General features: G+C 41.6%; 1 protein-coding gene across 2 annotated transcripts in view; it reads left to right on the top strand.

Annotated features, from left to right (window-relative positions):
- FLI1 (Fli-1 proto-oncogene, ETS transcription factor) overlaps window positions 1-22,980 on the top strand; it is a 334,273-nt gene that overhangs the window by 214,585 nt on the left and 96,708 nt on the right. For both annotated transcript variants that reach the window (XM_069224503.1, XM_069224504.1), the window contains exons 3-4: window positions 3,785-3,927; window positions 10,063-10,266. In XM_069224503.1, the coding sequence (XP_069080604.1) occupies window positions 3,785-3,927; window positions 10,063-10,266 (347 nt within the window). The remainder of the gene's footprint in view (window positions 1-3,784; window positions 3,928-10,062; window positions 10,267-22,980) is intronic.

The raw sequence follows: 22,980 nt of genomic DNA, 5'->3' as shown, positions 1-22,980 counted from the left end.
AATCATAATACTGGTGAATCACAATTTGGTAACATTGTCTACTAATGTTTATATAACACTCATTATCATCATGTTGTTTCTTTCCTTCATCCATCTGTCTGGGCATTGCACTCTATACCACTCTAATCTACTATGCACCTCTGTACTTTATGCCACTGCACTCTACACCACTGTACTCTACTCTGGACCACCCTACTCTACACTACTGCACTCCATGCCACTGCAGTCTATGCCACTGCATCCTACACTACTATACTATACTCTACACTACTGCACTCTACACAACCGCACTCTACAACACTGCACTCTGAACCACTGCACTCTGCTCCATGGCACTCTGCACCACTGCACTCTATGCCACTGAACTCTGTCATTGCACTGTACGCCACTATATTCTACTCTGAACCACACTACTCTATGTCACTACACTTTATGCCACTGCACTGGATGACACTCTACTCTGCACCACACTACTCAGCACCACTGCATTCTATTTCACTCTACTCTACTCTGTACTACTCAACTCTACAGTGCTGCACTCCATGCCACTCTACCCTGAATCACTCCTCTCTATGCCACTGTATTCTTCACCACTGCAATAAACTCTACTTCACTCAAATCGACGTGCTCCATATCACTTTACTCTGCATCTCTGCTCTCTATGCCACTCTAATCTACTCTGCACTTCTCTACTTTATGCCACTACACTCTACACCATTGTACTTTTACTCTGCACCAATCTACCCTATGCCACTGCATGTTACTCTGCACCACTGCACACAATGCCACTGCATTCTACACCACTCTACTCTACACAACTGCACTCCATGCCACTGTACTTTACTCTGCACCACTGCACACTATGCCACTGTACTCTGTGCCACTGCACTCTACACCACTGCACTTTGCATCATTGCACTCTATGTCATTGAATGCTTTACTTCTGCACTCTATACCACTCTACACACTGTACTCTGAACCATTCTTCTCTATCCCACTACACTTTATGTCACTCCACTATACAACACACTACTCTGTTCTGTTCTACTCTACATCACTGCATTCTATGCTACACTAATCTGTACCACTCTACTCTATGTGACTGCACTCTGTGTCACTCTACTCCTCACCACTTTATTCTATGCCACTATGCTTCATTCTCCACTACACTGTCCACTCTACTCTATACCGCTGCACTCTACCCCACTGCACTCTATGCCACTCTACTCTGCTCTTCACCACTGCACTCTACACCTCTCTACTCCACTGTACTGTATGCCACACTATTCTACTTTATGCCACTCTAATGTACTCTGTACCTCTGCACTCTTTGCCACTGCACTCTTCACCAGTGCATTCTGCACTTTATGCCACTGAACACTTTGTCACTGCACTGTACTTCACTATACTATACTCTGAACCACTTCTCTCTTTATCACTACACTTTATGCCACTGCAGTCTACAATGCTCTACTCTGCACCACTCTGCTCCACATCAATGCATTCTATGGAACTCTACACTACTCTGCATCACTTTTCTCTACACCACTCTACTTTGCACCACTTTACTCTATGTCGCTGCACTCTATGCCACTTTTATCTACTCTGTACCACTGTACTCCATGCTACTGCACTCTACCCACTGCACTCTACTCTGCACCATTATACTCTACAACACTGCACTCTATGCCACTGCACTCTGCTCTGCTCTACTGTACTCTGCACCACTCAACTCTATGTCACTGAACTCTAAGCCATTCCACTCTATACCACTACAGTCTACAGTACTCTACTCTAGTCTGCACTACTCTACTCTATGCCACTGCACTCAATGCCAGTATACTCTGCATTATTCTACTCTACACGTCTGCACTCTACGCCACAGTACTCTATGCCACCCTACTCTACTTTACACAGCTATACTCTGTGCCACTGCACTCTATGCCACTGCATTCTACAGCACTCTGCACCACTGCAGTCTACACCATTGCATTCTGCACCACTGCACTTTACTCTACATCACTCTATTCAATGCCACTGCACTATATGTCACTCTTCTCTACTCTGCACTCTACGCCACTGCACTTTAGTGAAGTTCACTCAACTGTGCACCACTCTACACCACTGCACTTTATGTCCCTGCACTCTATGCCACTCTCCTCCCCTCCGCGCCCCTGCATTCTAAGCTACTGCAGTCCACACCAGTCCACTCTACTCTACTCCACTCCACTCTACTCTATGCCACTCCACACCACTCCACTGTATGCTGCTCTACCACCCTTCCACTCTATGCCACTCCACTGCATGCAATTCTATACCACTCTACTCTACGCAACTCCACTTCACACAGTGCCACTCTAGGCCACTCTACCCAACACCACTCCACACAATTTCACATAACGCCACTCTACTCTATGCCACTGTACTCTACACTGCTTCACTCTACAGCACTTCACTCTATCCCACTTTTCTCTGTGCCACTCTTCTCTACGCCACTCTACTCCACTCCACTATACTTCAGTTTACCCTGTATCACTCTACTCCACTCTACAGCACTCTACTCCCTTCCACTCTACACCACTGCACACATCTCTGCACCATGCCACTCCATTCTACTCTACTCCACCCTGCTCCACTCTACTGTATGCCACACCACGCCACTCCAATCCACTTCTTTCTAGTGCACCCCACTCAACTGTCTGCACGTTCCCCACTCAGCTCTACTCTATAGCACTCCACTCAGCTCTACGGCAATCCAATCTATGACTCTGCACTCTGCAACACTCTTCTTTACGCCACACTACTCTAAGCCAGTCTACTCCACTTTATGCTGCTTGACTCCACTCCACACTGCTCCACTATACACCACAGTACACCACTCCACTCTACACCACTCTGCTCTATGCCACTTAACTCTATGCCATTCTACATCACTCCATTCTACTCCAATCCAGTCTACACCACTTCACATCACTCTACGCCATGCCACTCTACTCCACTGTACTCTACTCCTGCTACTGTACAACGTTGATAAGAGATATTGTCAAAGTCAATAGCTATTGCATTTGTGAAACCTATTGGCTTTCTAATGCTTGTTCTTTTTCTGTCTATCGTGTTCTTTCCCATGTTTTCTTTTTTCTACACACTTTCTAATGGCTGTTTCTGATGTGATATTCTTTATTCCATTGTGCTTTTCTCTCCATTTTCGTTACTCTCTTCCTTGGTCACACTATGTTCTGCGACAGACAAGTTCTTTGGAACCAATTGCTCTGCTAACCCTTGTTCTTTTATATTTTTTTAATCCTTTCCACTTTCCATCTCTCTCTTCAGGAGGCTCTGTCTGGCTTTCGTCCTCCAGTATCGTTGTAGTCTCTCCACCCTCTTGCTGTTTTTATCCTATATTTTCCACAATCATCTCTATTCCTCTCTCCCTCCATCTTTGACCCTATCTTTCTCTGCATCCTTCTATCACTAATCTTCCTCCTTAAGTTTCTGTTCTTACTCATGTGCATTTTCTCTTCTTCGTTACATGCTATATATGCTCTATGCCACCACTCGCTCACAGTGTTTCACTCTTTCGCTACACCATCTCTTCTCTTTCACTTATCCCACAATCTTGTCTTCTCTCTGTGCCTTGTACTACTGTGTTTTATCTCTTTCAAGTCTTTTTTTATTCTCCATCATTTCTCTCACCTTTCTCTGCCACCTTCCCCGTTTTATTTCCACTTGGCTTTCATGAAGAAATGTTGTTTAAACCATGTGTCCTTTCTTACTCACATTGCAGGCAATCCCCAGTGGACTGCAGCCTAAACAAATGCAATAAACTGGACGCAAATCAACTTGGTTATACTACCTACATTGATGAGAAAAATGGACCGCCTCCACCAAACATGACGACCAATGAGAGGAGAGTGATTGTCCCAGCAGGTAAGAGCCAAACCAAAACAAATTGAACTCTTGCCACTCCACAGCGCGGGTGGGTTTTGAAGTAAAATGCATTTTCTTCCCCTTCTGCCATTGCGGAATGTTCAGATTCACTGCTTATATCCCCAATCATCGTCTTTCTCGTAATATGGAAAGTCAAGACTCCTGTCTCAGTTAGCCATGAGATCTTGCACGAATATATGCCTTATCCTAACAGGTTTGATCCAAACCTAAGGCTTTCTGGCCTGCCTAGACCCATGAGTTAGTGCTAAAACGGTAACAAATTACATTGCACCCAATAGAGCATTCTGCGCTACCTCAAATTGTGATTCGAGTGTAGTGCTCCTCCACCCGTGCTTGCATGGAAAACCATCACAAGGTTTCGCCTTTTGTCAATATGTCCATTCAGACTTGTAAGAGCTAAACTTTGCAGTCTTACAAATTCATGTTTTCCTCGTTCATAAGCGCACAGGCCTTAACATTGTGCAAAACACTTTTCATTGGTTTTGTTGCCTCTTTCTATTCAGTAGTACTTTATAGGTATTAATCAGGGTGCACTGGGATCAGAAATCGTCCTGGGCACCCCCAAAAAGTGGCAAAACAGGCTTGGCCAAATAAGAGAAACCGAATTATTTCCATGCAGCACTGACCATGTCATTAAGGATGAGGTTTAAAACGTGAACTGAATTCCTGTATTTAGGTAGCCAACTATCAGTTTTCTGTCATTGCATCCAGGCGGTGCTCCCAACATCACCATAAGATGATGAGCAGAAAAACATGTAAATCGCACCAATTAGGGAAGACATAATCATAAAGGAAACAATAATAAACGGCCCTTTTAACGCTTCTGATGCAGTATCGAAGTCCCAGAAAAAAACATGTTCTCAAAAAGCCTCGCAATATCCATCACCTGAACATGGTACTTGGCGCTTGTGACTGCAGTTAACGTTATTGTAACTATGACATTATGGAGGACTGAACTGAACCTGTGGCCGTTTGATAATGAACATAATCTTGCAGTGAGCCCATTAACCTGCGGGGCTGCCAGTCTAGCTTTAGACACCTCAAGCACATATTGGCACTTGTATCTTCCTAACTTCACTGAGATAAAATATGAATGCAAATGTTGCCCGCACTTCTTGTGCACAGATAAGTTCACACTGGTGAGCCACACCTACTTATCAGTGGCAGCCAGGGGTCGAAGACCATTAAAAGAAATTTGACGAATTGAGGTAGAGCCTATAAATTAAACTATACAACCATTAATCCTTATTACCACAATTGTTGCCAAATATATTGTGAGGGTCCCTGTTCGGAATAGCTTTGAATTTATGATTCGGTTTCAGGTCTTTCATGGCCTCTTTGGCCAGGCCGCTGACAGTGCACAGGTACATTCATCAAAATTCTAAATATGTTTACATCTAATATTCAGGAGTAGTGATGTGTTTTCAACATTTTAACACAACAGCAGAGGCTCACTAATAATGCTGCACATAATCTCTGACACTGTCCCATTTATCAATTATCAGGTCCTGTCTTGATCTAAAAAAATATTTTTATGGATGTTACATTTACACGAAACATAAACACATTTCTCCGCAAAATGTATATAATAGACTTTCACACATCCCTCACATTAAACAATTAAGGCAAAGGGTATTTAAAACCATTTATTTAAGAGTTTGTCAAGGTAGTCAGGGCATGTTTCTACAGATCAGATCTGGCTCTGTACGTGGGTAAGCTGGGCCAGAACCCACTTTGCCCTTGCCTTAAAACGTCTCAGATTCATGGTCAATTATGACTTCTCCCAACATAATCTTGCCCATAACATCATTTATTCTCTACTGAATAATAATCTCTGTTTATCTATTGAGTTTGTTTATAGAGAAGGGGAATTCGAGTTGAAGTGGTTATCAGTTAAAGTTTTCCTTTGATGCAACGGGTCTTTTTCGGGTATATTGGTTTTATATTTTGCAATTCTCTTTGTGTTTTTTCCTTTCATCAGGGTCACTTTTGAGCATTTTCTGTTTTTATAAATTTAATAAAAAGGTTGTATTATGATTGTGTAGTCATTAGGGGTTTTCTATTACATTTGCCTATTTGGCATGCAAAGCATTATGCTTTCTCTATGTTTCTGTACAAAACAGTGAATGCAATGTCTTGCAAGTAATTTTGTAGCCGTTGCTTTCAATCAATTTCAAATATTTTTTCTTTCCTTATTGATTAAATACACTTGTGGTGTCATTTTTCACTCCCATTGTAACACATTACAAGGAATGAGTTTTCTCAATTAATTTCTACCACCAGTAATCACTCTGGGCCACCTTCCATTCCATTGTTTTTCACTGACAGACACCTGTCAAATGCAAATATATTTTGACCCTGCCCCAATGGGAACAGTCCAGTCACATATGAGAGGACATGTCTCCTACAGATAGGAACACAAGCAAATCTAGACTGGTTTCATTCTACATAGTCCTCGTCATTGAGGTATAGCTTGAGTCCATTAGAACAGAGACCGCCGTACCCACAGGACCCATAGGATAAAAATGGTCAGGCGTTGTCTGTGTTCCCACTTAGATGTAATGGCAATTCAGGCTAAACTGTTCTTAATGGAGTAGGACCAACACTGGTTTCCGTATGGCTGGTTCTTGATCATCATGATATTAAGGATGGACTGGTTTGTGCCCCGGAGTATTTAACAATGGACATTAATGCAAGCAATCTGCCCATCACTTTTTTCTTTTGCTCTTTTATGCTCTTGCAGCAACACCTTTAGCTTACAATGGGCTGTAGGAGTAAATAAATTGTGATGTTAGCTTGAACTTCAACGTAGAGTATTTTGCCAAAAGCAGTTGTTGATACTATGATAGTGAAATAGTGTGCTAAGTTATGTCAACAGATTTATTTAGCTCTGTATTGCCATTAGGAAGGCCTTGCAGCGCATGGAGAAATTTGAAGATATTTTAGCGCTCACATATTAATGAAAGTTAGGGCAGGGGTGTGCTAAACTAATGTGCATAATCCAGGTAGCCAATAAAGAAGGTAGAGATGTTGCAGGAGTCAACGTGAAATAAGAGCCAATTGTATCAGGTTTTCTCAGGAGTTTGAGGATGTAAAATTGGTGCCTAATCATTTTGTGAAGATGTTATATGCTTGTGAGTTGTTTGGCCTTGAAGGGTGGGCAAGAGAATACATCTGAATGCAAATACATAGTGAACTAGTAGCAGTGTGTCATTTTCAACGTAAACTACAACTGGAAGGAAACAGATGGATAATGGGGGAATGTAGAGACTAGCCATTGCCCCTTCGGTTGCAGGAATACCAGACCATCCGTATACAGGTACCCTATGTTATGCTCCACTGGACTCATAATCGGTTTAGCAGGAATTAAATTATTACAATATCCTTTGCACCCTCTGACTCACTTGTGTTAAAGAAACCTTATAACCAATTCTATTTCAATCTGGAAACTTTAGTGCCAATTCTATTTCAACCTGTGCTCTGTTATGTTGGATTAATTCTCTATCAGTTAATCTCAACTTGAAATAGCATGTTCTCTCCTTATATTTGATTTGTGCACAGCTCTGATCAGGCATTGGCACAGAAAGTTACAGACTGTCATTTGTTGTGTGAAATGCGATAGAGCTCATCATAGTGTGCATGAAGTTAACTAGTATACCTCTCTCACTGTCATTGCCTTTCTCAAGAGGAAGGTTAAAGCTGTCCACTCAGGATAAAAAAACCCAGTAAACATAAGTCTTAAGGAACCTCAATCTTGAGGTCCCTTGATTTTTATAACAAAAAGATATTGACAAAGAGATCCACACGAAGCCTGTTGGGTATTGCACATCCCACCCAACTTGGATCATGGTCCGATGATGAAGCTTGCCATTTTGATGGATGAAGCTCACTGCATCCTGAAGAGGATACTCCTCAGACCCGTAACTCAGAGACTTAATGGAAGATTCTTATTAAGCACCATTTTGTGGAACAACATACCTTTTTGACTTAAGTTTAAAGAGGAAATTGTCCTTCATCTTGACAACTTTCTTATCCTACAGAGTTCACCTCTACTAGAGGGAACAGGGTCAGGTAACCCATGGCTAATTGAATGGTACTGAATGTTTGTATACTGTTATTTCCTATCATGTTTTGCATGCTGTGCTATGGCCATTCTTTGTTCAGTTTTTTGCATCAATCCATGTTTACCTCATGTTTACCTCATAGTACAGAGGGATAATAGAAGAGATGGAAATGATGAATCAGGGGAGGAGAACAAAGGGGACAAAGGAATTGGAATAATGAAGGCACTTTGCGGATGGAGTAGTCTTATGCCAGACACTAGCACCTCACCAATTGGAATGATGGTGCATTGTGAGTAGCGGGTGCTATAGATCTGGTCTTCCGATGGGGGAAGAGGACAGATGATTTCTTTAGAGTGACATTCGAGATGCCTATGCTACAGATTTGGTTTTAATTGCGTAGTGCTGTCTGGGATGGTAAACATGGCTCATTCCTGCTTATCTAAAATTAAATTAACCCATATTGCCTATTTTTTATATGTTTATTTTAAAATGGCAGCTGGAATTAGTCATTTTGGCCAGAAGGCTAAGGCTAGTGGGTAGAAAATGCATTTTCAAAACAACAATTACAAATATCTTCAAAGGAAAGCCACTTTGTATCCAGATCAGACTACCCACGCACATACACACACACACACCATATACCCTGCAAAGTACGTTTTGAAGGAAACAGTACATTCTAAATCCCTTCTGCAGGCAAAGGAGATTATATCCAAAAACCTTTTTACAGGATAAGCCCTCCACACAAAACAAACACATTTTTACTAGAAATGTCAACACCAGCCAGTTTTTAAAAACGAAAACATCTGCAGTTTAGTGGTGTTTCAACAAACGTCACCTTTGAAAACCTTGCCAGGGAAAGTAAAGCTATGCACCAAATAAGGGGCATAGGACAAGATGTATTAAGAATTGATTTACAAAAAGTGGTTGGAAATTGTGCTCCAACTTTTTGTAAATTGATTCTGATTTTGTGAACATTTGTACTAATAGGCAAGGCCACTGCATATATGCAACTTTTCGGCAGTGGTATTTTCCACACATTTATCGATTTGGCCCATTTGCTAAATATTCCTACATCTTCTGAACAATCTGCAGATTTTACCAAATACATTTTTGTCAAACGGATCAAAAAATCAAAAGTCACTAACTACTCTGCAATCCATCTTGCAGTGCAGTGGAAGACTATTGCAAATGTTGACAGGTGACCTTTCTTTTGCTTATTCCTGTGTTTGTGTGTTATTTGTATACTAATGAGATGAAACTGTGCCCAAACAGTGTTAGCATATGTAAAATGACGAAACAGTAACGTCATATCATCACAAAATGTGCTGCATTATGTATGCATTATTTCCTTCTCTTGACACATAATTTAGGCCTCCCCTTCCACATAGTTCCAGAAGCCCTGCTAAAAGGTTTGTTCACAAACTTCTCATTCACAGAGGGTCACAATCTCGTGAATATTAATAAGGTTAGACACAAATTGTGACTAACACTTATTGGAGGCCATCTCAGGAATGGGAGCTGCTATGGTCAGCTGACAACCATGACTGTGATTGGCTTTAAATAAAGTGAACTTCAAAAAAATCAGCTCATTTCCTTTATGAAAATGGGGCTGTGTTTAATTAGAAAAGTGTACTATTTGAGGGTCCATAGTTGTCCCATGGACCACTGTCTCCACCCCAATAATCATTTTTTAACATTCACAAAGGAGAAGGAGTCCTAATTGGACCCCTTTCAAGTGGGGACCCGTTCCCTTTTTTTGAATGAGTTACCACTTCCTTTGTGGTGCTGGTAACTTTTCATCGGACACATCGGATACATACACTTATTCACTCATTCACAGTACTCCTATACTTGTACACGATATTGTTTAATCGACCATTGCTTTCCACGGGAAATTGTCACATCTACTGCTCTCGTCTAGTGGAATTATTACTCTTTGATTCTTCTGAAAGTACCATGCACTGATGACGCTTAGATGGACGTGGGCTTGAAGGGTAGCATGTAGCACAATGGCTACACACAAGCACTAACTTACAATTCCTTCTGTCAGATCCTACGTTGTGGAGCCAAGAACATGTGCACCAGTGGTTGGAGTGGGCTATCAAGGAATATGGACTAATGGAAGTCGATCCCTCCCTCTTCCAGAACATGGACGGCAAAGAACTCTGTAAACTGAACAAGGAGGATTTGCTGCGGACCACCTCCCTTTACAACACTGAAGTCCTGCTCTCTCACCTCAATTACCTCAGGGAAAGTAAGCATCACCACTTGGTATCTCCTTGACATTTTGCTCAACAAACAAGATGTAAGGAATATGCATTTTTGTTTTCTAAATCAAGGGGGCTTCAATTCTGATTTAAGCTATCGCCCTTTGTAGTTTTGGAATGTTAAGTGGACGAATGATATTCCAAAGCATATATATATATATATATATATATATATATATATATATATATATATATATATATATACACACATATAGGGGGTTATTCCAACTTTGGAGGAGTGTTAATCCGTCCCAAAAGTGACGGTAAAGTGACGGATATACCACCAGCCGTATTACGAGTTCCATAGGATATAATGGACTCGTAATACGGCTCGTGGTAAATCCGTCACTTTTCCGTCACTTTTGGGACGGATTAACACCTCCTCCAAAATTGGAATAACCCCCATAGTGTCTCTCTCTCTCTCTCTCTCTCTATATATATATATATATACACGTACATATATATATTTATACACACCCAGATGTGTGTGTGTGTGTGTGTGTATATATATATATATATATATATATATATATATATATATATATATACTTAGAAAGAGAGAGAGATGGGGAGAGAGAGAGAGGGCGAGAGTGCATACGTTTCCATAATGCCAATCAAACAATATGATTGGACTAGTTTCCTTTGTTGGCTGTGACACAGGACACGCAGATGCATATGTTTTTGGGTGGGGTCTGGTAAACAACATAACAGTGAAGTAACATCCATTGAGAAACCAAAGAGAAATTTGCATCGGGTCATGTTGAGTGGGTTTTAAACTATAATTCTTGCCCACTGCAATAAACATTAGAATAGTGCTGCAGGCGATATGAGAAAGCAGTGTGCAGCAGAAATGGTGGGCAGTATAGCAAATTAGCCAGTTGCTGCAAACCCACAGGAGAACAGCAGCATCGAGGTTTGAAGCTAAAAAGGCTTCCGTTGTTAAAAAAAAGGCAGCCACCTCCTATTTCCTTGTTTCTTCTTGGATGTTAACCATCTTCCCTGCTTCATGAGGACATTTTTGTACCTTCATCCTCGCACTGCTGTTGTAGTGGAGGTCCAGATTTTTGTGCTAGGTTGAAGATTCCCCTGGCTTTGATTAAATGTTTGTCTTTTCCAGAATATTCCTATATTTTTGTTCTAGAGAAAGGGAATCAAAGACTACAACAAAATTGTGTTCTTTTAAGAGTATACTTTACAAAAGTCTATTGTCAACACCCAAGTGCAACAAATTGAGTGCCAATCATTTTCACAAAAGGCTAGGGATGCACTGTCTACAATAACTCTTCGCTCCTGAAATTCTGTCTCTCTGCTTTTGCAGACCCAGTTTAATTTTCTTTTAATTCCCACCTTCTGCTCGTTTTTTTTTCTAGGGTGTATCTTCCAGCGTTTCCTCTTCTATCTACTCTATTTTTATCTCTAATAGGCCCTGATTCTGAATTTAGGTGCTTTTATCGCACTTTATAAATGACGATGCCACAGGGTACATCTTTTATCAGGTGCAATAAATAATACTATTATATATTGGCGGGGAATAATGTGGATATTTTGGTGTTTAATGCACCAAAATCCGCATGATTCGATAAATACCGTATACTTATTTCCCGTTAAATTTGGCCAGGTTTGACATGCCAAATTTAATGAAGGTTGAGATATTTAACGCATCCAATAATTATCAGATGCATTAAATAGGTACCAACTTTTAATGTCGACCTGTGCATAAACAGGGATTTACACCTGGGTCAAAATACACCGACCTCCTCATAATCAGGCCCTAAATCTCCAGGCATCCTTGATTCTTCATCTGTCTTTGTGTTTGTGATTTATTTTTTCTGAAAGGCTCTATCTCTTCACCTTTATTTTCTGTGCTATGTGAAACAGTAATATCCATTACCTAAAAATATCAATGTAATACAAATGAGGGGTGTTAAAAAGAGAAAGAACCGTGGCGATAGGAAGTGGAAGTGGGTGAGTGGCAGATAAAAGGAAGCAAAAGTTTTAGCAAAGACAGTGAGAGAAAGAGAATACAATGGGAAAATAAACAGTATGATTTCCTGTTTCACTCAAATCTCTATTTGTTTTATCTTTCTTTTTAGATCTTTCCTGAGACAGTGCATGCCCTGTCACTTGCAAGACATCTTGTTCGATTATAGTGGCTGAGAGTCTGTCCATTACTTACTATTGGTTGGCTTCATCATCATTCTCATTTCTTTGCTTCTCTTTGGTCAGTGCATGCCAGCTTTACTTCCTCTTAATGAGTTTGTCCTTGCCCTTGCGCATGGCCCAAATACTTTTTCTTTGTTCCAGTGTGTGTACTTCCACTGCTTGTGCTTATGGAGGTACTTTTCTGTCTTTTAGGTGCAGCATTGTATGTAATGCAGGCTGTCTCTCTGTTCCCCTCTTCATCATTGCTTAACCCATCGTTGCTTGTCCTGCGATCATTGCTTGTCATGCAGTTGTTACTCATTGCTTGCCCCCACATCGGCCCTACCCGTCAATGTTTGCCCTGCTTCCCATCCCCCCCTTTGCCCACAGTACACATCTAGAAAGACACAGTCATATGTTTATCAAGCAGTGCAAGATCCAGAAGTGTTACCTTTGCATATCAATTATTTATAGGTATATTTAAAGCACTTTTTTATGTTCTTTTTTAGATAACAAAGATTCCATCCACTTTTCCATAGTTTGATGACACATCTGAAGGGCTGGTCACTCAGATCTTTCTTTGGTTGGCAAACCATACGTTTGAACCACATCATGAAGTCAAGAGAACTTGGGCTATTAACCTGGGAGGTAGTAACGTTGTGATTAGCCTTGCTGCGAAACACCCATCAATATAGTGACCAGTGCAATACATAAAATAAAAGACATTAACATTCCAAGGGAAAGAGCAACTTTCTGTCTAGCTCTTAAAAGTGACCATTTAGAGGCAAAACAAAAAAGTCTGAATAAATAACTGCATTTTGTAGTTTAAGATGTTATGTCATGTTATGCAGATTTGTAGGGCGAACAGTCACCTGGTACGATACCCTGCCACCGAGCAGGTGTGAGTGTAGGCACACGTAGGGTCTATGAGTACTGCTCAAAAAGCCAAGTCTTCAGCCTCTTGATGAATTCAAGAAGTGTGGAAAAAGCTCCACCATGTAGCAGCAGGTCGTTCCATACTTTGGCAGTGGTATAGGGGGAGGCTTGACCACCATATCTGGTTTTCATATGCGTGGATTTTGTGCAAGTAGGAGTCCAAATAAATTGAGTTATCTGGAGGTCAGTTAAAACAGACTTGATTGTTAAAGTGTGCTCGGCCAGTGTTATGTAGTGCCTTGAAAGTCTGGGCATGGAGTTTGAATTGTGCTCGTCTGTGAAGAAGGAGGAAGCGGAGTTCCTTCAAACACTTGTCAGTGTTTATCTTTAAACAGATAGTCTTTATCCGGTGGGCGATTTCAGTCATGCAGGCATTGAGCTTGATCTGGGAACTAGTTGTTTTCTCCATGAAGGAGAGAATGAGTTGATTGTCATCAGCATAGGAGAGGATGTTGATTTCATGAGAGCAGATGATGCTTGCTATTGGGTCTGGCAGGATCCTTGCAGAACCCTGCAGATGATGTGTACAGTGCCAGGCTGACTGACTGGTCCTTTCAATCAGAAAAAAACAGCACTGCAATTGCTAGTGTTACGCTTTTAAACAACAACTGAAAAATGAAAGCAGTGCAGGTAGTGGTAGATCCCTGATCTGCAGGTTACACACATACCTTTGCAGCAAATGCCCAATTTTCTGAACTAGCTGACGATGGCAAAATGTCTGTTAGACTCGTGAACAATGCTGTGTGATAAGCTTAATGTGAACAAAGGAAGAGTACCAAATCTAAACAATTTATAATATAGAGATACCTCATTGTAAATGTGCAATATCCACAAACATGGGAATTTCGGCAAACTATCATTTTTACGATGCAAATTGATTCTTCACTATACTAAAGACATATTCTTTTAAAATTAATTGAGTTCAAGAACCCGGAACACTTCACTGCAATTGAGAGGGGAGCAACCCTCTGCTTTAGACAATAAGCACCCGAGATGCACTGTGAAAGTGTGTTGTAACAGCGGTCAACATTAAATGCATTAAATGCATGACCCTTCTTTCTCGTATACCACCCTACAGCACTACCACACATGTGCCATAGTTCACTTCAGAGTTTTATACACCGTTTCAGATGCTCCAAGATGCTCATCATTCGAGTGTCAAACACACGCTACTTCGAGAGCAAAACACACACGAAGTTCCATGCTACGTGTGCAAATCACTGCAGTATCTAACCCACTTCATCTTAGAAGCACACACATACGATTTGGGTGCCGAAAACATACAGTCACTCGAGCACTAAGCACACATTGCTTCAATGCCCAATTCACACCAGTTCAAAGACACACGCACACTTCACTTTGTTGTCACACACATCACATAGGTATTACACAGCAAAACCAATTCCGCATGAAACACACATCGCTTCAGTGCCAAACAATCACAGCCAGACACGCTCACACACCAGTTCCATTTTACGGGTACACACCACTTTAGTATCCCTCATGGATATCACCTGAGGTAAAACACACACAAACATCACTTGACTGCCACGTCTACACATCGCTTCAGTGCTGTAATCACACTATTCAGTATAAAATACACAAACACATCAGTTCAGTGCCACACACATCAATTTAGTGTCAAACATGTACAAGCATTATTTCAGGGTCAAAAACATATCATGTAAAAGTCTCACATATTGCTTCTGGGTCTTAAATGTATCACTTAAGAGTCAACCACACATATGACATGAGTGTCTCAATCACCACTTCAGTGTCTCGCAAACACCCTATCAGGGTCACATATTCACATCACTTCACAATCCAATGCCTTGCAAATATCACTTCAGCCAAACGCATTATTTCAATCACATACACAAATTTCAATATCACACACCAATAGTGTGTTATACACCTCACATCAATATCATGCAGCCATAATTCAGTGTTATGCACATACGGCTTAAGAAAAAGACTTTCAAGATGGCTGCCAGACATGCACAGGCACAGCGCCATTTGAGTGAGAAGGGGTGAGAAGAATTGGAGAAGCCACTATCTCTGTGCCTAAATTTGTAGGCGGGAACTATTTTATGAGATTTGTTAACACTGATATTTTTCCAATTGCCAACTCTTTTTCAAGTTCTCTTATTTCTTCTCCTCACTTAGGCATCCCTTTGTTACTCTTAACATTTCCCTTTCGATTTTTCAACTCCTTGCCAAATTTCACACTTCATCTTAATTTTCCTCACTCACTCCCTCTTTCTGTAGATCGACTTAGTCCTAGTATCTGATCTCTCTCACACATATCTCTCATACTATCCCCACATATTCCATGTTCTGCCATCCTTCTTACTTTTGTATTCCCACTGTACTTTTCTGTATTCTCATCCTTTCTACAACTCTTTTCAGTTTTCTTTTCTTTCATTCTGCTACATTTTGGAGTTTTGCTTACTTGCTCTCCTACCGTAGTTTACTTCCACTTCATTTTATTCTCCCTTTCACCTTCTGCTGTTCACTCTCTCTTTTTCTGCCTTTCTCCTACTCTCTTTCGTTGCATGAGTTAAGACTTTGGCCTAACTCTCCACTTGTTCTTTCTCACCCACAGTTGACACGGATCAAGGAAAGATTATTGTAGCCCCACAAAACAAACACTATTGGATGTGTAATTGATGTAGAAGCATTGCTGTTGGGTTACGAACAATTCCATAAAGGGGTTAGGGGCACTGGGGAAACAGTATCACACCTTATTTTGTTATTCACTGTATCACACACACACTGCACTAAGAAAAATGAACACTTTTAAATAAAAAAGTGTTTATTACTACAGGGGTAATCTTTTTTTTTTTTTTTTTTTTTTGTCCTCATCTCACTGACCCGTGCCAATAACGAGAGGATCCATTTTTACTCCAGGTATCCAGTCCCCTGGTATCAACGGGTCATTCCACCTGGCGCTCTTTTCTATGGATCTCCTTATAGCCTTGGCAAATCCTTCCCCCCTCCGCCCAAAATCCTGAATGGACAATAGGGCTAGATGTACCGAGGGGGGATCAGATATAATCATCGGACTTCATTAACAACTCAAGTAAGATTTTAACAAACATTTTCCCATCCCACCCACAAAACATCTCTTTTACTAATCGGCCCGGCTCCGGCCAGTTTATATAATCTATCTATCGAGTTCAGCCACTCCTGCACTGTAGGGGGTTGTGAACATATCCAGTTATGACAAATTTGCCGCCGGGCAATAAGCATCAAAAGAAACAAAAAACGTTGCTGTGATTGGTCTTTCATCTCACTAACCCCAAATTACACTAAAGCAGATTTCAATGTTAATTCTTCCCCAAATATCCTATTTAAGACATTCTGCACATCTACCCAATAATTAGCTAAGCCTGGACAATCCCAGAACATATGAATATCGTCTGCATCAGTACCTCCACATCGTGGGCATTTCTTCTGGATTCTACTTATACGGGATAACCTTGCTGGAGTCCAATACACTCTGTGCAATGTAAACAAATGGTTCCTCCTCATTGCCGCTGATTTAACCATATTCCAAAGAATAGAGCATGATTTTTGCCACATCGCTGTTATATCCATATTTGGGAACACCTCTCCCCATTTCTGTAGCGGGAGGGGGGATCCTCCTCAACTGCCTCCATCAAGGCTTGATACCAGACCGCAATTTCCTTAGGTAGAGGTCTCTGAATTAATTTCTCATCCCAACAAGATCTACCAATTTCTCCTTCTTGTAAGGATTTAATCCAGCTAGTCAACTGATAGTACTTAAATTTAGAGATGGACCCTCCCACTCTCTCGAGAAATGTGGCCCATGGTATCAAGTTCCCGCCCTCTATAATCTGTCCCCATCGTAGTATCCCGCTCGCCTTCAGTGGATTTGATAGTTTATCATGAAGGCATACTGGGGTACCGGGTGAATCCCATATTAGAGCTGAACCAGAGTAATAAGCTATCCGGAATCTGTAGCCAAATTTTACAGGCCTGCCGCAAAATCTTAAGTCTAACTTTTTTTTAAAACCTTGGGTGGCCAAATTTATACAAAAAAAACTCAGCCCCTTCCTCCGCATATGCAGTCAACGCTGCCCACATTGGGGTATATTCTGACTTTTTATTTAGGAGAATTCTACTATTCTTAAATTGAAAAGCCAAATAATACTGATAAAAAGCAGGTGTTGCTAGCCCCCCCCGTTCCTTTCTCTTGCATAACTTTTTCCAAGAAATTCTTATTCCCTTTTGTGCCCAGACAAACGAGGACATGTCTCCCTGCAATTTTGTAAACCACTTGCTCTTAAATTCCAACGGAATAGTATTAAATAAAAAAAGTGAATTTTGGCAGAATTATCATTTTCAAAATATTGGATCTACCTATTAAAGACAGCGGGAGAGCCGCCCATGTTCTAAGGAGTTTCTTGGCCTCGAAATGTATTTTCTCAAAATTTATCCTTGCCAAATCCCCCAAATCTTTTGTGATCTGGACTCCTAGATATCTAATTTCCTGTTTAACTAGTGGGTATTCATATAACATGTTCCAACAAATAATCTCTGTCTTCTCAGCATTGACATTATAACCTGACATTCTACCAAAACCTTCTATCGCCAATTTTATTGAGGGAAGTGAAAAAGAGAGATCCCTAGTGTAAATCATAAGATTGTCCGCGTATAATGCAACCTTCTTCTCCCAGCTCCTACTCTGAAAGGGAAGAATTTCCCTGTTGTTTCTAAGCAGTGTTGCTAGCGGCTCAATATATAAATCAAATAACAAAGGGGACAAGGGACAACCCTGACGCGTCCCTCTGAAAATAGCTACTTCTTGTGAAAGCACATCATTAATCAGAATTCTCGCTGTTGATGACCTATATAGTTCATTAACTGCTCTGATAAAAGTAGTCCCTAATCCAAACCTTTCCATAACCACCTGCAAAAATAGCCAGTTTACCTGATCAAATGCCTTGGCTGCGTCAAAAGTTATTATTGCAAGAGGAAGCCTCTCTGCTAAAGCCAAGTCCATTGCCGCCAATAAATCGTGAACTAATTCCTGTAGCTGTCTACTTTTAATAAACCCTTTCTGATATGGATGGACTAGTCCCGGCATAACCTTCCCCAGCCTTTTGGATAACAAACTTGTATAAATTTTATAATCCGAATTCAGTAGTGAAATAGGCCGATAAGAAGAGCACTGTGTTGGGTCCTTACAGGGCTTCAAAATCAAACAAATTACCGCCTCCGTCCAAGAGCTCGGTGCATGCCCCCCTTTCAAGAGCATATGATTAAACAATTTCAATAAAACCAGAATTAATTCTTCCCTCAGTGCCAAATATAGCTCATTCGGGAGATCATCTGGGCCTGAAGCTTTTCCTCTCTTCAAACCCTTAAAAATATCAATTAATTCAAACCCGGTTACCTCTCCTTCTAAAATATGTAACGCTGAGCTCTCCAGACATGGCAGCCTAACCGTAGCCAAGAAATCCCTAACCTGCTCCTCAGAGTTCCGCAGCTCATCTGAATACAGGTCTTGAAAAAAGGAAACAAAAGCGGCTTCTATTTCTGATCCTTCTACACAAATCTGGCCGGTAGCCTTAGACCTAATTGAAGAGATATGTTTCTTTGAATGGTCAGATTTTACCTTCCAAGCTAGTAACTTACTGCACCCTTCCCCATATTCATAATGCGCGTACTGACTAGCTTCACATTTCTTTCTTTCTCGAGCTTCTAATAGATAGTCTAATTTCAAGTAGGCTTCCTCATGTTGTCGTTCGAGTACCATTAATTGATCCCTATTCCCCGTTTCCTGTGCAACTTGTATAGAATCCTGCAAAGTCGCTATACTGGTCTCGACACTACATAATTTCTCTCTCTCCTCCCTGCGCCTAAATACAGCCAAATTAATCAACCTCCCCCTTATATAGGCTTTGGATGCATCCCAAACTATTTGCAAACTAGCAGACCCCTGATTCACTTAAAAAAACTCTATTGTATCCTTTCTTAATGTCTCAATAATCAGGTCATCCAATAATAACGAACAACTTATTGTACATCGAAGCCTAGGAACTTGCGCTGTGAAGGAGAGATACAACTTGACGGCCACACCATCTGATAGATGTGCTGGGGCATGTACTATTGAGGAAACATTTCCTATCGAGCTATTCTGCAATAGAAAGAATTGTATTCTGGACTTATGCCCATATTTTTTGTTATGAAAAGTAAATCTGGGTCCTACACCCCCCTTAACCTGCCACACGTCCACCAACTCCAGATCGGTTATCGCCTGTTTAACCAATAACCTACATCTAGGGGAATTAGCTGTCCCCCGGGTAGTGGATTTGTCCAAGACCAAATTCAACAGTATATTAAAATCCCCACCTAACACAACCGGGTATTTAGTTTTCAGAAGAAGATTATACAGTTCTATAAATGAAGTAGAATCATCTGTATTGGGACCATAATAACCTGCGATCGTGAGCCATAAACCAAAAAAACAAACCTCAGCCACCACCCATCTACCCTTTGAATCAGTATGCACCGCCCCTATACATAACCCCTTCGCTATTTTTTCTTTAAAAATAATAGCAACTCCTTTAATTGGGCACGACTGATTGGTCTCTATACCCCTCGATATTTTTAAACACATTTTCCCATTCTTCTCGTGAGAGATGCGCCTCTTGTAATATAATCACATCCTCCTCCGCCTGCCTTAGAAATTCCAAAATCTTCCTTCTTCTACGCTTAACCCTGAGCCCATTGATATTCCATGAGCTTATTTTTAATAATAAGCCCTCCTGCTTACCCATCCTATAAAAAGAAAAAAAAGAAATTCTTGGATCCGCCCCTTCTTGATTCGTGAAAGACCCGTTTTGAGGACATTTATATTTGTAACCTTTTTTCCCCTTCTGCACCCACACCCAAAACAAAAAATTCTCCAAACCCCTCCAAACCCCCTTATACCCCTACCCCAACCACCCATGGGAACCCTCCCTACTTTTAATAGGACAACCATTGTTTATCCCATAGAGCCCTCCGCACACCGGGCAATCTTCAATCATACCAATAGAATTACATTATTGTGACGACTTTATCTGTTCTATAAAGGCCCTAACCTCATCTGGCTCTCTTATATTATGAGTTTTATTCTGCCACATAATCCGCAGGGCCGCCGGAAACCTTAACTGCACTATTGCTCCCAAAGAGCGAAGCTCTTGCATTAATTTCCCCAGCTCCCACTGTCTGTCCAAAGTCGCTCTGGAGACATCTGACCGAATTCTGAAGGACCAGTCATCCTTAACGAAGTTTCCCACCTTCAAAGCCTCAGACAAATCTTCTCTTTTATTGAGTAGGTGGCAAAGTTCACTAGGATTCTTCTAGGGGATTTCCTTCCCGCGTTCTTTTTGAACGGGTCTCGGTGTATCCTTTGAATGTCGTCCTCCAATTTCAGATGCGCTAAACCCGGCATTGCATCTTGTCAGTGGCAGATTCACTCATTACCATTTTGTCTCGTTTCACAAGATGGGGCAGACGGATAGGGAACATGGCGGCCAGCTAGGAAGCTGAGTCGCGAGTCCTCCGCACCGGGAGAGCAGACGCGACGCAGAGGAAGAGGAGGGGCTCGCCGGACGCGCAGAGGCAGCGCTAGTGCCGGCGGCTCCGGAGCATGGAGAAAATCAATTGTGAGCGCTGTAAATGCGCTTCTCTGTTTTTCGGATAATTTTTGGGGGGGAATCCAGCCTCCGGATATTCTTCTTAAGCTGGGGTTGGCTTGTCTGAGTTTTGGAGCTTCACAGACGGGCTATTTTCTGGGCAGTACCTGATATCCTGGAGGTAAGACTTCTTCTAAGGGGACATAGACTGGGAAGTATCGTCTCTCTAACCAAGTGGAAGACTCAAGGTGAGCCTGGCTTCTACAGGGGGGGGGAGAGTTCTGGAAAAGCCTTTCTCCTTCCCTCCCTGCTTGCTAGATAGACAGTGAGAGGTTGTTACTCACCATATTTAAATCTGGCACATATCTTGGTTCGGGCCGCGGACGCGGCAGGAAAAGGCGCAAATGATGGTTTACGCGGAGAGAGGCGCAGAAGGTTTTGCTCAACTTCAGGTGTGTGGAGTGAGGCGATAAGGGGCGTGCGTCAGGGGAGACGCTACACTGCTAGGTGCAGTCTTCGAGGTCAAAGATCACTTTCGGGAGCGGACTTAACACAAGTAAATAACCAAGGGGGAGAGATAACAGCTCCAGCATTAATGTCACCGGTTAAGCATTATTTGAAAGGTCCTCAGGTTGGTACTGGTAAGCTGGGGACAATACGGAAAGGGAAGCCGGGATCTCGAGGGCCGGAGTGCAATATAACTATGGACAATATATGTTCAACCAAAAGGAGAGGTCAATCTAGAGTAAAGGAGAGTCTGGGGGAGTTGGAGAACAATACGGGAGGAGGCTCAGGGGGAAAAAGTGTTACCACAGGGTCAATAACTAAATACTTCCAGTCAGGCGTGGAGGAAATAAGTGAGATTTCTCTGGCCCCTATGGAATCACAACCGGCCTCAGAGGGCTCAGCTGTATTGGAGCGGGACTCCCTGGTGCAGTGGGAGGCACAGATGACCCAGTTAACTACAATAGGGGGTAGCTCTTTAAGGGGCAAGGAAGATTCCTTGTCCGTACAGGGCCCCCTCGCGGAGCCTAACGCTTCAGCCCTCTTGGAGCCCAGGGATGGGGGAGTATATGAGCTCTTACTTTCCCTTACGAAGGAGATTCGGGAGAAGTTTGAGATCTCTGAAAACAATCAGGCTAAGATACAAGAAGCGTGCATGATTTTGGAGACTAAGATCAATCAGTTAACAGATCGGGTTGGCAAGGTGGAGGAGGCCATGGAGCAGCAGAAAAGTCAGGTGTTGGCCAACTCTCAAGATATTGTGTATCTTAAGCGGGGGGAGAAGGCTCTACAGGATAAACTAGAGTTTTTGGAGAACAACATGAGAAGAAACAATATTAGAGTTCTTGGAGTACCGGAGGGGGCGGAAGAAACAGACCTTAAGGATTATTTGGTATCATTGATAAAAGGAGTAATCTGTTGCTCAGCACATCTAAAACAACTGCACAAAATAATAGAAACACAGTAACAAGACACGTTATGAATAACAAGAGTAAAATTAAAATGTCAGGCATTGCTAAAATGTCCTCTAGAGCCTAACACCCTAAAGTCTACTTCTCTCATAGTCAATTTTCACTCTTGGTAAAACATAACATCCTACTCAAAACTTGGTCCAAGCCACAATGTTTAGGAACTCGATCACCTTATAGTTAAACATTCAGGCAAGCTTCCTTTTAAAACCTTCAGGATGACGCACGGGGTGTCCCAAAATGCTCGCATTGGCCTACATAATGTGTTTACTATTTGTACAACTCAAAGTCAAAGGACAAAAAGCTGACATTTTTCCATGCAGTGATTCAAGTCACATATGTTGTTCACACAGATCCAGGCAGCTGCTTAACTTACCGGCTATTGTACTGATTTATTCACGTTTCAAGGTATCAGTGTCGGGCCAGTTACAGCAGTGTCACGTTCACTTCAATGTATAGTTGCCGATATGGTCACAGAAGTCCTTCTGCCACGTATACT

This window comes from Pleurodeles waltl, chromosome 3_1 (genome assembly GCF_031143425.1).
Source record: "Pleurodeles waltl isolate 20211129_DDA chromosome 3_1, aPleWal1.hap1.20221129, whole genome shotgun sequence".
In the NCBI taxonomy this organism is placed as follows: Eukaryota; Metazoa; Chordata; class Amphibia; order Caudata; family Salamandridae; genus Pleurodeles; species Pleurodeles waltl.
This window is presented reverse-complemented; position numbering and strand designations above follow the sequence as displayed.